Below are 17,757 nucleotides of genomic sequence, written 5' to 3' on the forward strand. Positions count from 1 at the left end.
GAGAAAACTTTCTTGGATATTCAAGGAATTTTGTAGATCATGTTCTCAGGGGTGAGAAGATGGATGTTGTGAGGATAATCATGCATCAAATTTAACATAAGAAGAAAAATCTTGAGGTCAACATCTACTTTGCTCCCTATATCATGTCTTTCATTATTCAGGAAACAAATTATGATGGTCCAAGGCCAGAAAAGCACACACCATACAAACCATTCGCTAATAACAGAGATTTCCGTCAGAGAGCTCTCACTCCCATTAATGAGGTTGATGATCCACATGCTACATATAATCCTAATGCCGGTCAAGAAGCTCCTGCTCAAGAAGCTACTCAAGACGTGCCTCCTCCTCCTCAACCTGGTCAGCAATTTTGGGAGCCTCCTGCAGGGTACTTTGATCCTTACTTCACTACTCTCCAAAACAATGTCAATGCTAGTTTCTCTTCTCATTTTGAGATTTATGGGGAGCAAGTTAATCAAAGGCTTAACACTATGGAGCAAAACTTCTATGGCTATGTGGACAATCGCTTGAATTCTTTTGGCCAACACATTCACGACACCATGTATAACCCAATCATGACTAGGCTTGAGCAGGTGCACACTGGGTTACACACTGATTGAGGCTCTTGATGCTCGGTTTGGTGATATGATGTGAGTGGAAGTCACAGTGGACCTCATGGTGGTTCTTCCTCTAGTTACTCTGATATTGAGGCTCGGCAGCAGCGCATCGAAGAAGACATTCACAACATCAATGCAAGTCTTACGGGTTTCTCAGATCATTTCTACTCCATATTCTCGGCTCCGACTCCTCCACCATCATTCTATCCTTTTCATCCCTATTTTCCTCCACCGCCTCCACCACAAGACGATTGATTTGGCTACATTGGTGAAGGCCTCTCTTTTTGGTATTTGATGCCAAAGGGGGAGAAGAAGAGAAAGGAGTGGATGGCCTTAGGGGGAGCTTGCTCTTGGAGAAGATGAAGACCCTCTTGCATTTGCATGCATGAACTATGAACTTTTTGCATTTCATGTTTATTTGCTCCGCATGAACTATTTGCTATTTGGGCTTGTAATACTTATGTGTGTGCTTGAACCCCTTTAAAATCAGTTGTGATGAACTAGTTGGGCTTAATATTTATTTACTTATCTATCTTTGGATGTGGTTGATGAGGCTAACAAATTTTGCATATTGGATATGTATATTCTCTTGCCTCGCTTTCATTTTGCAGGGGAAATTTCACCAAAATTTTTATATCAAGACATATGTGTGGAATTAAAAAAAATTATATGCACATATGTAGGGGGAGTTTTTCTTCTACTCTTAGAATTTTGAAGAAGTCTTGCTCTATCTTACAATACTCAAATTGAATATGAGTAAGTCTTTCAAAATTCTCTCTCAAGTCTATCTAATACCTAGTGGATGAAATAGGCTTGAAAAACTCAATTATATCACTCCTTTGCTTAGTTGTCATCAATTACCAAAAAGGGGGATATTGAAAGCATCTAGGCCCCAAAATTGTGTTTTGGTAATTAATGACAACTATAAGTGGACTAACTGCTTCATTGAGGTTTATGAGAGTAGGATGGTCCATAGATGAATAGTTGAAAAGAAGAAAATGGCGCAACGATCTAAGAAGAGACTCAAAATGGACAGCTCAAGGCAAAGGTATAACATAGGGATTTTATTTTTGCCGGTCCAAAGAAGAGTAGAGAAGAACTCGACCGGGCTTTTAGGCTAGATAGCCGTACTATTAAGAGGGGCCGATGATCGTTTGCTCGGAAATTTACTAAGTGCCTTATGATCGAGTCTTTGTATTGCATACTTTGAGAAACATGGCACATGAGAGAAAAGATGCACACAATAGCAAGGTTTCCTACACTTCACGTCTGAACCGGACAGTCTGGTTCATCAGACCGGACAGTCTAGCACCCCCGGACTGTCCAGTTTCTTTCATCGGACCGTCCGGTTTATCTCAAGCTTCTGGATAGAAAGTTTCGTCCAACCGGACTATCCGGTCCTGTATGGCGGACTGTCCGGTTTGTCTGTAACGGCTAGTTCTGACCATGCTATTTTTGCAACAGTTGACCGTTGGGGGAGCAGGCGGACTGTCCGCCGGTAGCTGGCAGACTGTCCGCCAATGTCGCGAAAAACCCACCAACTTCTCCAAACGGCTAGTTTGTGTTGGTAGGCTATATATACTCACCCTTTGGCTGCATGAGAGCTCCCTTGGCACTTGAGAAAGACACTAGAATATCTTTGAGCTCTCATTCACTCATCTCTCACTCACCATTGCTTAGTGATTGCATTCTTGTGAGTTAGAGTGTGTTTAGTGCATTGCATCAAAGAGGTTGATCATTGAGGCACTAGTGGGATTCCAAGCAAGCGTCGTAGGCTTGTTACTCTTGGAGGTTGCCGCCTCCTAGACGGCTTGGAGATCGTGTGAGCCATCGAGCATTTAAAAAGAGATTGTGAAGGTACCGTGGCCAAATTTGTAAGAGGTTGAGCTCACCTCGCCGGAGCGGTGAAGAGCATCCTAGTGGAACCGAGGTTTGGAGAGGTTCTTTGATCGATTGGCTCAAGGACTAAGTGAAGATTTGGTAGAGGAGCAATCGAGTTCATTGAATCCACCTCAACGTGGATTAGGGGTGACCGGCAAGTCATCGACACCACGGGATAAATTCTTGTGTCTTGAGAATTGGTTCTTACCTTGCAATTCTTTATCGCATCTACTCTTGTGCAAGTTTACATTCCTAGATTCTATCTTTGCTTGATCACCCTAGATTGCAAACCCAATTTAGCTTGACTTAGGCTAGAAATTTAAATCTCTTGTTGTACTAATTAAATTTCTCCTAAGTGCTTTGCTTTTAGTTAAAACCGTCTATTCACCCCCCCTCTAGCCGGTGTCCTTGATCCTACAGCTTGCCTTCGTGAGCAAAATTAGCCTTGGGCTCTTCCGAACTTTGGTTCGGGTCTTCAACAACTTCAGTTAGATTCACTTGAGCTTCACGCTGCTCACTCTCAGACTCGGGGACCATCTCGTACGTTCTGTCAGTGGGAGTAGTCAATTCTATATGAATGCACATGCATGAGTTGTGTTAATGATTGAAGATAAATAAATATTTCACTATAAAGTTGTAATCCAACAAAACTTCAAGTTAAATTGTAAAGCATTTTATTTATATTTCCTTGGACAATCATTTATTGAGTACTAATTAGTTTTACTTACTTCATTAGGTGAAAGGGGATGTTTTCATAAGTTATTAACATGCAGCCATTTTTTATTTTCTCGACCCAACACAAGACAACTTGTGACACTCTTTAACTAAAGCTAGACATCGGTTCTGTTCTTGAATATTTTATGCAGACCATATTTCTTAGTGGCCAATTTACTATAAACTTTTCAGTCATTTTTATCCAGCAGATTATTCATGAAAAATAAAGTAAATAGCTACTACTAGAACCTAAATTCATTTACGCAGATCAAACCAAGCAAGTACTGGTGCCCACAATTTTACAGAGTACTCTCAAATCTTTAGTGAATCGACTGTAAATTTTTCAAATTTTATTTGGCAACTAACAGAGCATAGAAAATTAAACAACACAGATATGCAGTAGCAAATATATATTTGTATCTGCAGATCTACTGTGAATATGAACCTCAAATTTTTCTAGCATGACTAGAATATCAAAAGTAGGCTCTGGTCAAACTTGCATATTTTTCCAAGTACAGGACCTATTTATACTTATTTAATGCATTTACTCTTAACTAAACTCATATGAGCAAGTTAGGAAGAAGCAAAATGTCCCAAACTTTTTTCATAGCATCTATGTGATAAGGTAGCACTACTGTAGAAGTTTCAAGCCCAGCATAGTTGTGTAACATCATGAATAAACACATCTATCAAAATAGTGCATAAAGCAAGATATAATAATAACTATACCTAGAGACTCGTTCTGGACTTGAAATTTTTACACAAGTCTCAGCATCTCGAAACTAATATACTATCCAAAAATCAACCTCAGTGCTAGCCTAGAACAAAATATACACATAAAATCTATTTAAAATTGCATTTAAACTAGACCAAAAATTATTTAGTAACTAAAGATGTGCATGTAAGAAATGTTATAGATTGCATCACAAGGAACTCAGAAAATTTTATTTTGCATTTTTCTGATTTGTATTCGATTTTTTAACTAATTTACAAATTCGCAGCTGTGACAACTAGAGTGGAAACAGAAGTTTGCAGATAGGCCCTGCACTTTTGCGCTTAGGAACCTTGAAAGACTGAAATCGAAGCAATGTGGCCCTTGGCCGTGGCTGCGGTGGTGAAGCTCGAAATCTGGCAAGGGGGAGGGTCGATCGGCGACGAGGCCTGGCCGGGGAGCACCAGCGAAGCAAGAGCTACCTGGGGATGGCCTCTTTTGGGAATGGGGTGGCCGAGGCTCGGCGGCGGCGGCACTCTGGCGAGGGGGAGCGGTGGTGGTTGGTTCGGCGAGCTTCAGGAGGTCGGGGGCGAGCTAGCTAGGGGGTTGATGGGGGCGGAGGGAGGCCGGAGGGTGGTCGTCGGCGGGCGCAGGGCTCGGCGGCGGCAATGGTGGCCGGCGGGCGAGCTTGGCGAGCGCGCAGGGGCTCAAGCTGGCCTTTTATAGGCTCGTGAGGGGAAGGGAGGAGGGAGTGGCGCGGCCAGGCGCTCGGCATTGGGCGTCGGGGCAGCGTGCCGGGGCGCCGGCGAGGCGTGCGGCCGCGGTGGCGTCGTGGAGCGGCCGGCAGGCATCGGCGGGCACGTGGCATGGCGCGACGGGGAGAAAAAGATCCTGGCGTGGGCGAGGGCGAATTGCGCGGCCGGCGGTTGGGCGAGGGCTGCTGCAGCTGCCGTACCGGGGAGCGCAGCCGCGGGTTGGCTTGGCACGGCGCGGCGGCGAGGATTCGTGTGGCGCGTGGCGTGCGGGTGTTGGGTGAGCTCGCGGGCGTAGGGGAGGGATGGCGTGCGGCCGAGAGCAGGTCCGCGGCAGGTCGAGCGCGGGCCTTGGCGCCTTGCGCCGGTCAGGCATCGCCGGACATGTGACCGGCAGTCTCTGCTCGGCGGGGGAGAAAAACAGGGGAGGGAAGAGAGAAAAGAGAAGAGAGAAGAGAGAAGGGAGGGCCGGTTTGAAATCATATTTTCTCAAGATTTTGCATAGAAATATGAAAAAGTTTGAATATAAAAGTTGTACAGAATTTGAAAATCTACAACTTTTGTTTTAGGCCAAAGTTCATTTGAGCTATAGTTTAAAAGTTATTTTAAATTTAATACAACTAGAATTTGAATTCCTATTCATTTCACGTGTTTAAAATTTGAATTTGAAATTGGTCTTTTAAGTGAGCTTGCAGGCATTAAAATGTGATTGTGTTTTTATATTGCATTTATCATAACAAGTGAAGCATGAAAGATTACGGACACAAAATGAAAAAATCCTATATACACATACATACACATGCATACATATACATATAAGAAATGCACTGTTTGAATTATTTTTGTCATTATGCATGATGCTATATGCATGATCTAGTTTTAGCACTTCAAACACCTAGGGTGTTACATGGAGGACCTCTCTTGAACGTTGCGGTTATGGTAGCGCCGGACTCCGTGTAGGTAGCGAGCTGATTCTACCAGAGCATTGCACCGTGCCTCTTCAATTGAATCAAGCTCGAGTTGTCTGGCTTCATCGGTTTTGCCCTCTTTGTACATCTCCAGTCTTGGGGATGTCCACATTATGTCTGCAGGGAGGATGGCTTTTGACCCGTAGACTAGGAAGAAAAGTAATTGTCCTGTGGCTTTGCTGGGTTGAGTGCGCAGCACCAAGACTACATGTGGGAGTTCATGAATCCACTTGGCACCTTTTTTGTTGTTTGCAGTGTAGAGTCGTTTCTTCAAGATGTCAAGGACCATGCCATTCGCGCGCTCAACCTGGCCATTGGCCCGTGTCGGTGCTTAACTTCCAAGCCCACCGAGGGATATCCCCGAGGTGGTAGATTGTAGGTGGGGTGTCGCCGAGATCAGAAACTCGAAGGTGCAAGGAACACAAGATTTAGAAAGGTTCAGACCGCCGAGAGCGTAATACGCTACATCCTGTGTGATGGTTTGTATTGCCTTAGATGATGTAATGTTTGGAGGGGTCCCTGCCCGCCCTTATATAGTCTAGGAGAACAGGGTTACATGGAAGTCCTAGCACAATACGAGCTTAGGAGTCCTACCCGAGTACTACTTGGGTAGTTTTCTTCTGTTCCGACTAGTCCTACTCCTGTACGAGTAGTGACAATTGGTGTAGGATGTGGGCCATGTCCCATCCCTTATCCTAGAATATGTACGCCATGTGCGCAGTCCCGTGGCTCTAGATCTGACAAGCCCCCGAGCTTTTTGTAGTCGAGTATTGCAGGCTTCCGAGCCCCCGAGCTCTTCATAGTCGAGTACTGCAGGCTTCCGACTACTTCTGAAGGCGTCATCGAGTTCTCTCGAACTTCATCTTGAAGGTGTCTTCTGAGTACTTCCTTGGCTGCATCAAGACTGTGAGGTGCTCATGCCCTGAGTAGTTGTCAAGTCTTCTTTTATATGGGGTGTGATGAAACTCGCACTCCATATGGAGTAGCCCCCGAGCCTTAGGTTGAATCGAAGAATCAGGCTGATGGTCAAATTAGTCTTGAATCTTCTGCTCTTATCTTCCAAAAATTTGAAAAATAAGCCGTCGATGCCGCATGTTCTGCAGCCCTTGAGCCTTGAATCCAAATCCTAAGATTTGAAAAAAAGGATCCAAGGAGTCGTGGCATGCATTGCTTAAAAATTAAGAATTTGAGTTGATGGTTAAAATGAGTAAATTGGTTCAGAAATTCAAAAACCCTTTTTTTGGGATAGCATCCCTGAAAAAATGGTTAAGCAAATAACTTTCCGAAAGTAACCCGAAATTACCACTCAAAATAAATCTTAACTTGAGATCCCATCTGTTACCGCTGGTTATTTAACCCCGAGGTAATAGAGCGAAGTCTTCACGTAAGTTTTTTCCGAGTAGTTTTACGACGTCCAGTGTAACACCCTAATGAAAAATTTCGAGATTTATAATGAATTTAATTTGGCTCCAGTAATTTTCTAAGAATTTATTTTGCCTAGTTTGCATTTAATTTAATTAAATTCCATAAACAATTAAAATTTATTTTAGGTTCAACATGTGTGTGCATTCATGCTGGTGCATAAGTTTTATTTGGTTGAGTGCATAGGAGTTGAATTCAAATTTGATTTGAAATCAAATAGATTTGAGTTGGTTGGAAAAAGAAAAAGGAAAGTAATAGGAAAGCAACCCTAGCTTCCAGCCCAGCCCGGCCTGCTCCTCTCCTCCCCTTCGGGCCGGCTCCCTTTCCCCGCGGCCCACTCCCCTTCCCTTACGGCGTTCAGCCCAGCTCGTGCAGCCCAACTCCCTTACCCCGCCTCCCTCAGCCCAGCGAGCCCGCGCTCTCCCTCTCCCCTCCTCTGACCGTTCAGACCCCACCTGTCGGCGCCCGGCCTCCTCCTTCCTTTCTTCCTCCTCGCTCCACCGGCCGTGCAACGCCTGCCCGCGATCCCCGCCGGCCTTCCCAGAGCGCTCCCCCCCGAGAACCCCGGCTTTCCCCTTTAAACGCACCCGCAAACCCCTGCGCCCTTATTCCCTACCCGTGGCCGCCACCCGAAAACCCGGGCGCCACCGCCCGCTCGCTTTGCTGCGCAGAGCTCCCTGCCCCACCGTGGACCGGCCGCTCCGCTGCACCCCAGACCCAGCCAAGGCCCGCATCAGCTTCGCCTCGACGCCAGGAAGCTTCCCGAAGCCTTCACCCGCGACCCCGGCCCATGCAACGGCCGGAATTGCACCCGACGTTGCCGTCCGTAATTTGCTCCGCCACCTTGATTCCTCGCCGCCGGTGGTTCCCCGACCTTCTTAACCCTCGTAGCATCTCTGCAGGAGCTTCACGAGTCGACCCGTGGAGTCCAGGAGCTCGGAGATGCCCTACATCGATCCCCTCCGCGAGCTCCACACCGACCCGCCGCTCGGATCTCGCCGCCGGTCACCCTGCGCTGCCTCTCCGGCCAATTTGAGCCCTCGGTGAGCACCAGCGCCCTCTCCTGCCCCTTTTGCGCTAGATGTAGTAGATCGTAGCCCATCCTTGCGGCCAGACCATGCACGCTAGCGACCTTCGCCGCGCAGACCCGCTGCCACCATGGCTCTCGCCGCCCTGAGCCTTGCTGGACCTTGTTGTAGCCCCAGGTGGACTACGCATGATGCGCTGATCCTCCCTGACCCAATCCCCGTTCGAATCCCGGCCCGGAGCACCGAGTTCAGTGCACTCCAGCGACGTGCCACCACGGGAAGTTGTTCTGACGACCCAGCGCCACCGTCCCTCGCCCGCGTCAGCCCTGAACCGTCCGATCCGCCGCGATCAGATCAGACCGTCCGACCTACCGTTCAAATCGGACCGTCCGAACCACCACCGCCAGATCGGGTCCAAATCGTCCGATCCAGATCTGACGGCATAGATAAGAAGATACTATTTCAGCCATACTGTTTTGCTAAAGAGCCCCTGAGCTTTACCGAAAACAATCCGCAGTCCACGTTAGTTCAAAAATAATTCCAGTTGAGCCTCTGTTTTTGCACCGAAGACCCTGAGCTTTCTAGATTTTGGGTCCGCCGTCTAGCCCCTGTGCTTTTGCTTGTTAGACCCTAAATCTACCCTTTAATTATGTCTAGACCCCTGGTTTTCACGCAGAACCCCCTGGAACTTCAGTTTTCTCGCACTTAAGCCCCTAGACCCTGTTTTAGCCCTAGTTTTCGCGTCTTAGCTCCGTTTTAGGTGGTTTTCACGCTCATGCGACCGTTGTAACGCGTAGAATAATTTTAGCTTAGTTTTATGTGCTGTTTTATTATATTGTTGTACTATTTCTTATCTTTTGCCATTGTTTGCATGTATGTGCATGTGTGGACCATGTTTTGGCGTTGCGATCGTGAGTAGACGTTGAGCCACCAGAGGAGTACCAGGAGCCACTTTCTTCAGAGCCCTTTGAGCAGCAGCAGGAGAACTTTGAGGAAGGCAAGTATAACATGAACATCCTATCACCTTTAAATACAATTTCATACTGCATTCTAATACTGTATGCCTATAAGGATTTCCTAGCCACTTTTATCCTTTATATATAAATACCTTGGGTTGCATTTTGGTTAAGTTGTGCTAGGTGCTAAGCTCTCACACGTTATGGTCCTTTTTAGTTAAATTTGATTAATGGTATATGCAACTTGATTCTGAGAGTGGCCCTCTGTGCTTTGTGTTTGAGCGGCTCACATCTTGTTAAAATATGTTTTTATAGAAACTTGGTTTAGGGGGCCAGCACGATGCTTAGTGCTTGGTTGGCCACTCTCCATAAGGACCAGTTCATAGAGCGACAACCTGGGACAACCGCGCAACCACAAGACTGGAATGGGACAGTCTTAGCTTATTAATTAGGTCATTTTGGTTTGGGAATAACTTACCTGCGGGGCAAGAGGGGTGGTAAGCTTCTATGGCCCTCGCGCTACGAGGCTTGGTCTGTGCTATGTGCTTGCACCCCTTTGAGGCTTGCTCCATAGTTGCTGATCCAGAATCCTTAGCAGTTACATCTTACCAACGTGTTCTTTGTAACGGCCTCGTAGTGTGCTTACTAGTCATCTCACCTAAAGAAGTGTGATGAATAACTAATGTAGCTCACGACTTGTGGGTAAAGATGTGCAACCTCTCGAGAGTGTAAAACTCGTATACTAGCTATGCTCACGGTCATGAGCAGACCAGATCCTCCGTCTGATTAGTGGGGTTTATCTTTGGTGATTTGGCTTGAATTTCAGTAGACTCATGAGTAATTTTAATTAATTATTCTGTAACTTGGGTTATGGTAACTTATCCACTTGTAGTAAATAGCTTTAATAAAATTTGCCAAGATTAAAAGGTAATGCAGTTGAGTCAGCTAACCGTAGAGCCTCATAATTCGTATTATACTTGTTGAGTACAAGTTGTGTACTCACACTTGCCTTCTCTACTCTTTTGTTCTCTTTGGGATATCTTCGACTGCTGCTCAGTACCAGGTGACGTGGAGGACTACATCAGTGGACTCGATGATTTCTAGGCGTTTGTCTCCCAGCCGATGTCCCTATGGCGTCCTGTTCTTCATGTATTTATTTTACGCTTCTGCACTCCTTGAACCGATTCTTGATTCGGTTGTAATAAAGAATTCATTTACAATTTATATGCTTTTATTTCATGATATGTGTTGTGATATCTTGATAATTCTGTTGTATATATGCGTGACTTGATCCTGGCGCATATATGATTGCTTGGTTTATGTCCTTGTAAATCGGGTGTGACAGAATTGACCCGAGCTTATGAGCCAGGTGAGTCGTAGGAGCCACATCAAGTAGTTATTGGCGCCCAACCCCTAAGCTGAGAAGCTAGCGGAGCCAATGCAGATGCGCCGAGTAGTAATCCGCCCAGCCCCCGAGCATGGGAGCTAGACAAGCCGCCGAAAACACGATGAGAGATGTGCGCCGATGAAGTGATGGCCAAGTAAGGTAACTCTCGAGAGGACACCTCGCCCAGCAGCATGGTCTAGGTCTGGTCCCTTAGCTCAATTCATGGGTGATTATCAACGAAGCCGTAGCAGTTGTTGATGAAGCCAACTAGTCGGAGTCGATTCTGACTAGTTTCAGTCATCGGTATGTCGGCGGCGCGAGCAAGAGTTGTACCGAGTAGTTGAGGTAGTCAGCGATGCAAGTTGAAGTCGTGCCGAGTAGGTGAAGAGTACTGGCAGCTGCGGTACACACCGTAGCCTGACGTAGATCACCATACAGGGCGAGACAGAGTTGCATAGCTGCACAACCTTCTTGAGCAGATGCCATCAGGCATTGGATGGGACTCAAATTGTGGCAGAACCGCCTAAATTATTCCGGCTCAAGTGCGCTAGTCATCACTATACAGCCGATCCTAACTCAACGCACTTCAAACAGAACAACTCATTGGTCTGTCAGGTCTCCACCCGATGCAACCACGGTTCAACAGGATCGAAGCAGGTTTACCTCGCACGAAGGCGAGTTTACAAACGCACAACAGCTCACCAACTTTTAATTTACAGAATATTAAACATTATTACAAACGTTTCAAACTTAAGTGTACTTATACAAACATTGTTTGAAAACCACAAGCTATGCAAGCTTGTGTAGAGTCACAGCGGAAGAAATTAACACGCGACTACTACATCGCAAACATTGACACCATGTTTAGCCCAAAACCTGGTGTCATTCCGGAGGGTCACTGCCAGCCGGGGACGGATCCCATTCCACGGACCAGCCAAAAAGAACAGAGGTTGGCCATGCTGGACCATCTATGGGGTTCTCAGAGGTCATACCTGAAAAATAGACTAGCAAGACTGAGTATACTAATACTCAGCAAGACTTAACCGGAATCGGGAATACTTAGCCCATAACTAGACCATGGAGAATTTGAGAGGCTCTAGTTTTCTTTTGCTGAAAAGCAACAAAGAGTATGATCTAACTTTCATATTTTAGCTTTCAAATTCTAGTCTCATTAACCATTCTAGGTAAGCACCTATAGTAGACAAGCAAGGTAGAGATTAACATCCAGCAAGATTGTTCCAACAATAGTTATTGTTCTTACTCTATGTGGCAGAAGGAATAAGCAGTCTCAATCTCCGCAAGAAACAGACGATTCTGAATCGAATTTCCAAACCTTGCAAGGGTAAACTGTGGTAGAACCAACCTGAATTATACCGGCTCAAGTACGCGAGTCCAATCCCGAGGGCTCCAACGTGCTTCAAACGGTATAATCCCTTGGCCTGTCGGGTAACGTCCCGATAAACTACCGATACACAGGATCAAATAAGGTTACCTCACACGAAGGTGAGTCCAGAGATACAATCACCATCACAATTTACATAATAGGGAATTATATTACAAGAGTTTATAAAAGTAGTACAAAGTTTCAAACTTAGAGAAAACAATACAAACTGTTTAAGTTATAATTTTGAGCAGCGAAAAACATACGCGATGATTACAACACATCGTCAAGACGGATGTCATGCTAAGCCCGGGCATGACATCACTCGGTATCTTCAATGTTGGCCGAGGACGGATCCCATTCCACGGACCAACCTTCTGGAAAAGCACAGGGCCAAGGCAGGGAAAGAGTAGGGTCTTCAAGGACTATACCTGAAAAACATAAAACTAGCAAGGCTGAGTATACTAATACTCAGCAAGGCTTACCCGGGATTGGGTATACTTAGCCCATAACTAGACTTATGAAAGCTTATAATGGTTCTGGGTTTAGTTTTCAGCTGAAAAGCAACTAAGAGTAGATCCTTATTTTCAACTTTTAGCTTTCAAGTTCTATGTGATTAACCATTCTAGATAAGCACTTACAACTAAGCAAGCAAGGTAGAGCTCTTTATCTCAACCATCAGTATTATTCATCGTATAGTTGCTCTTGTTACTCTGTGTGATAAAGGGATTAAGCAGTCTCAATCTTCGTGAGAGGCGGACGATTCTGAATCGAATTTAACCTTGCAAGGTAAACCTAACTCACACGCTTGGAACATCTAACGATAGTTCCGAAGCAACCGTTTACCTTTCATTCCGACTCGTGGATCAGATCCACCACAAGCGACTGCAGGAACATACGCACATCACTCGTGCAGGACATACGTCTGTAGCGCGACTACAAAACCCGTATTCCTGGTTGCCCTTGCAACACATATTTCCTCAGTCGAACATGAGTAACCAGAAGAAGCAAGACGAGTGGTGGGAGGTATGTCCACTCCTCGGGCCGATTGGCTACCAGGCTTACCGCTTACCATATTTCGCGGCATGTGGTTAGTACTTTCAAATGCTTAACCACCGCTAACACACCCTGCGGCCTTATCCAATTCAACAACACAGACGGGGTATCACCTCAATCATGATACCTAATAAAACTCCCGTCTGGCATGTAAACATTACAACTCCTATATCGCGCGAGTGACAGGAAATCACCCGACTTCTACCGGCCCTATTAGCATAGCAGCTAGTCGGACTCAAGTACTAGTATCCATCACATTGGTTCCTAGGAGAATGCAACTAGGGTTTCAAGCAATTCCTAAGAACTTAATGCATAGAATATGTAAATAGATATAGATTGCAGTATAATTAAAATAGTGGGTTATGTCCGGGGCTTGCCTTTACTGGTGAGGCTGGGGTTAGTCAAGTTAATAACGTCCGAACTTTGGTTCGGGCCTTCCGAGAATTCCCTGACGAAGTCCTTAGGGTCTTCAGAATAACCTCCTTCTGGTTCCAGGATTAGCTGGTAACTTCCGTCAGCGAGAGAGAGATCGAGTCTACATGATATGCAAGATGGAGTTCAATGGATGCATACACTTTCATTTCAATTCACGATAAAGTTGCAATCCAAATGAAAGAACATTACATTTTGACAAACAATCTAACTACCCTGTACTGGGCAGTCATTTATCGGGTATCAACCAAACTAACTAGTTACGTTAAGCAACAGGGTGGGTTACCCTAAACATCTATACTAACTTCATTAGGTAGCATGTTTGGTTATTTAATGGGTTGGTGTATAGGTCTTGGCCGTAACCGATGAGGATGCATCAGGTTTAGCCGATTGACGTGCTTTGGTCATGTCTAACAGAGGCGTGTCTACTGTGCGATCTTACTGATTCAAGGTTGTGTACTTTCACTACACCAAGGATGACATTTAGCAACTGATACTAACTACTAGCTGTTGGTTGTTAAAAGGTTAGGACGGAAAGTTGGTAGCTAAAAGCCGTTTTAGTAATAGTCGATCAGTTGCTAAAACTGTACGATTATATCAACAGACGATCGGTTGGTAAATATGTTATATCGAGACCGACAGTCGGTAGCTAAAGGTTTGGCCGGCAGACTCCCGCGCGCCCAAACTACGCGCGAGAAAATTTTAGTTGAATTTGCAGCCCAAATCGAACAAGTGGCCCAACAAACGGCTGCCCCCCCCCCCAACCCCTCCCCAACCCTAAGTGCCTCACGCTCCTGCCTGCACAGCTGCACCCCCGCCGCCGGCCGGCGTCCGCACGCCCGCCACCGGCCGCCGCCCGCGCGCCCCCGCGCCCGCCGCCGCCCGCGCCCCCTGCGGGCCCGCCGCCGCCCGCGCGCCCGCGTGCCTGCTGCCGCCCGCCTGCGCGCCCCCCCGCCTGCGCGCCGCCCGTGCGCCTGCGCGCCCGCCGCCGCCCGCACGCCTGCGTGCCTGCTGCCACCCGCCGCCCGCGCGCCCACCACGGCCCGCGCGCCCGCCTCCGCCCTGCCTTGTTGAAGCTGAAGGCCAGGTGCTTACGGATGGAACACTTGTGATGTAAGTATCCCATACAGACATGAAGAAAGGCTTGTTATTGCTATTGGTACTTAGTATGCAAATCTGTGAATTGCAGAGATGGTCGTGCCGTTGCTGTTGTGTATTTCAGAGCTGGGTATGCACCAGCTGATTACCCTTCGGAAGCGGTATGCAATCTAGCATTTGTTAATTCAAAATATTTCTATAGATGCAAATTTCTAGATCAGATTGAAAGCGCATTTTGCTGGTTTAAAAATCATAAGAGTTCTTTGAATTGTTACAATGCTCTTTGCTTCCTTTTCCTTTATTAAACAACGTACTTTTCTTGTGCATGAATTTCACTCTTGTGTACAGCATGAGTTGAGGATGCATAATAACTGGTTTTTTTGTGATAACGCACCAGTCTTACTTTGACATTTTCCCGTCTTATTCCAGGAGTGGAGAGCGAGACTTTTGATGGAACAGTCATCCGCTATAAAGTGTCCTTCAATATCGTACCATTTAGTAGGAACAAAAAAGATCCAGCAGGAATTAGCAAAACCTAATGTCCTTGAAAGGTGATTCTTAGTACCAATGGATGATTCGCTGGTATATTTCGGTGATGCGCAAAGTACATTAGTTCTTCTCAGGAAACAAGTACATATCAACTTGACAGGACATCTTACCTTCTAGTGCTATAAACATACTTTAAGCTTCTTGACTGGATTGCATTTCATTGTCAATTGTGATTTAGAGCATTAGCACAATCTAAACCACTATCTGATATGTCTCAGGTTCCTTGACAACAAGGAGGACATTGCCAAACTACGTAAAAGTTTCGCAGGTTTGTGGAGCTTGGATAATGAAGAGATTGTGAAATCAGCAATAGAGAAACCTGACCTTTTTGTCTTGAAGCCTCAGCGAGAAGGCGGAGGTATGTATTCGGAACACTTGTAAATCACACAGTTGGCTAAATCTTCTCTGGATCCTAATTCCTGATTATTTATTTCAGGGAACAACATATATGGTCATGAGTTGCGAGACATGCTGATCAAGCTCCAGAAGGAACAGGGGGAGTCACTTGCGGCATACATACTGATGCAGAGGATTTTTCCAAAAGCTTCTCTTGCTCCCCTAGTTAGGGGCGGTGATTGCTTTGAGGACCTTACAATCTCTGAGCTAGGGATATATGGAGCCTACCTGCGGTAATTACCTATTGAAGTTTCAAGCATCTGTGCTCTATGAATATTCCATATTATTACCTTCTCATTTCCCTAATGAAATTACACATTCTGATTTTTTGCACAAAAGGACCGCGCAAGTGAAGAGCCCGCGTCACACCATGGTTCTACTACACAACCAAATCAGGTCCTATTCCATGGCTTAAAAGTGAGGACTGGATCTGATTTTTTGCTATGGTTTTTGCTTGTTTGCACTGATTAAGGGTACACTACAGTTCTTTAGTGCAAGGAATGGTGAGGATGACCCTAATGACAAAGATTATGCTTCTGGAGATGACGATGATCAGCTGCAAAGTTCAAAGGCAGCAACACCAAAGACAGATGCTCCTCGGTCTCCACATGATGCTCTTGTAAGTCACTACACGACGGTTGATTATCAGCAACTAATGGTCTGTCGCTATAATGGCTTTTAGCAACCTACCATCTGTCGCTAAAAGCCTTTAGCGACCCACCTGGACGGTCGCTGCAGCCGGGGTCGCTAAAAGTTTTAGCGACCCACCTCTGTATTAGCGACAGACTGTGAGTTGCTATTGAGAACTATATAGCGACCCACTGTGGGATTGTATAGAGTACATTAGCAACCAACTAAAGGTCAGTGATTCCTGACACCAGCATATAAGTAATAGTATTAATTATCGCTATTGACAATAATTATTAGTATTAATAGGAATTATTAGTATCAATGTTGACCATCACAAATACAATATCACTTGATTATATTGAGTACTAAATGGTCCATTCCATCACAAATTGTCATAAGTCATGAGCTAAACAATAACTAGATTAGCTTACAATATCAATCGTCATAAGCTGTGCATTAGCTAAACAGTAGCTAGATTTAGTTACAAAAGAGCTATTTGCATTCTTGCAAATATATCATTGCATTCATCATGCACAGTATCATTCACAAAACAACTAGCTAGCTAGCAGCTTGCACATATATTTCTTGCCGCTCACAAAAAGGAAGCTCCTGCCATGAGTTGCGAGCTTCCAGCTGAACCTGCCCTGTGATTGACTTGATCATGTCCCAACATGCCCTGTGAAGTAATTACAAGACTCCAAGTTACCACATGGCTAGAAAAATAACCAGAAATATATGCACTTTGTTACACTATCATCAATACTAAATATTATGCACTGTCAGGATAAATATTCTGCAAAATCACTTCAATCTAGGATAGAAAGAGCCCCAGAAAATAATATGCACTGGCAGTATTTGGCAGAAATGAGTCACAAGTTTGAAGAGGGAGGACAAGAAAATACTATACATTGGCAGTTTCCATATACTAGCTAATTAATCAACTTGGATTGTGAGAATGACTTATTCTTTGATCATATAACATGAAGAGTTAATAGCACCAGTTTTACAGAAATGAGGTCCACAAAACCAATGGAACCATATCTGACCACATGTTCAGCTACCATTTTTTGCAATGTACTTCCTAGTTACTACTAAATTACAGAAGGAAAAAAAATCTCAGATATTGTATCAGGTTTTAACCAAAACCAAATGATGACAATCACGAAAAAAATAACTCCAAGTATATGTGCTTTCTGTCCTCATTCTTGCCAAAAAAATAACGTGCAGATCACAATCACGAATGGGAGAAGCATGCACTACAACCAGAAAAAATAACAGCAAGTATATGTGCTCCCATTCATTCTTCTGTCCTCATTCTTGCCAAAAAAAATAACAACCCAATCTATCACCAACAGCAAGTATATGTGCTTTCTAATTATTTGTCAAACGTGTAGATCACAATCATGAAAGGGAGAAGCATGCACTACAACCAAAGACACCACCAGAAACACCACCAGCAAGTATATGTGCTTTCTACCTAATCTGAACTAGATCAACCTGCAGAAGAACAAGTATGCACTACAACTCTGTCCTTGATTCAACTCAAACTAAATGGCTGGAGTAAAAAATACCTGGAGTAGCTGGCTTTGATGCCTTCTTTGTTATCTTCAGCTGTCATAAGATAAAGTATAAAACGATGGTCAGCCATATGAAATTGAGGTTAATAAAATGGTTCAAGTTTAGCTAATTACTTTCTTGTATGGCCAGGCAATCGGCATCATGCTAGCATCAGCCAAAGTCTCCATACCATCATATGGACGAGGAAGAATTGTATCCCTTTT

At 45.1% G+C, this 17,757-nt stretch overlaps 1 protein-coding gene across 1 annotated transcript; it reads left to right on the forward strand.

The window, feature by feature from the left end:
- The first annotated feature begins 294 nt into the window (after positions 1-294).
- Positions 295-15,763, forward strand: LOC112892591 (glutathione synthetase, chloroplastic-like). Its single transcript, XM_025959724.1, has 7 exons — positions 295-385; positions 14,344-14,416; positions 14,493-14,562; positions 14,831-14,952; positions 15,169-15,308; positions 15,387-15,579; positions 15,686-15,763. Exons 1-7 carry the CDS (start codon positions 295-297, stop codon positions 15,759-15,761), a joined length of 765 nt encoding a protein of 254 aa, XP_025815509.1. The 3' UTR covers positions 15,762-15,763.
- The last annotated feature ends 1,994 nt before the right edge of the window (positions 15,764-17,757 follow it).

This window comes from Panicum hallii, chromosome 5 (assembly GCF_002211085.1).
Source record: "Panicum hallii strain FIL2 chromosome 5, PHallii_v3.1, whole genome shotgun sequence".
NCBI classification, from domain to species: domain Eukaryota; kingdom Viridiplantae; phylum Streptophyta; class Magnoliopsida; order Poales; family Poaceae; genus Panicum; species Panicum hallii.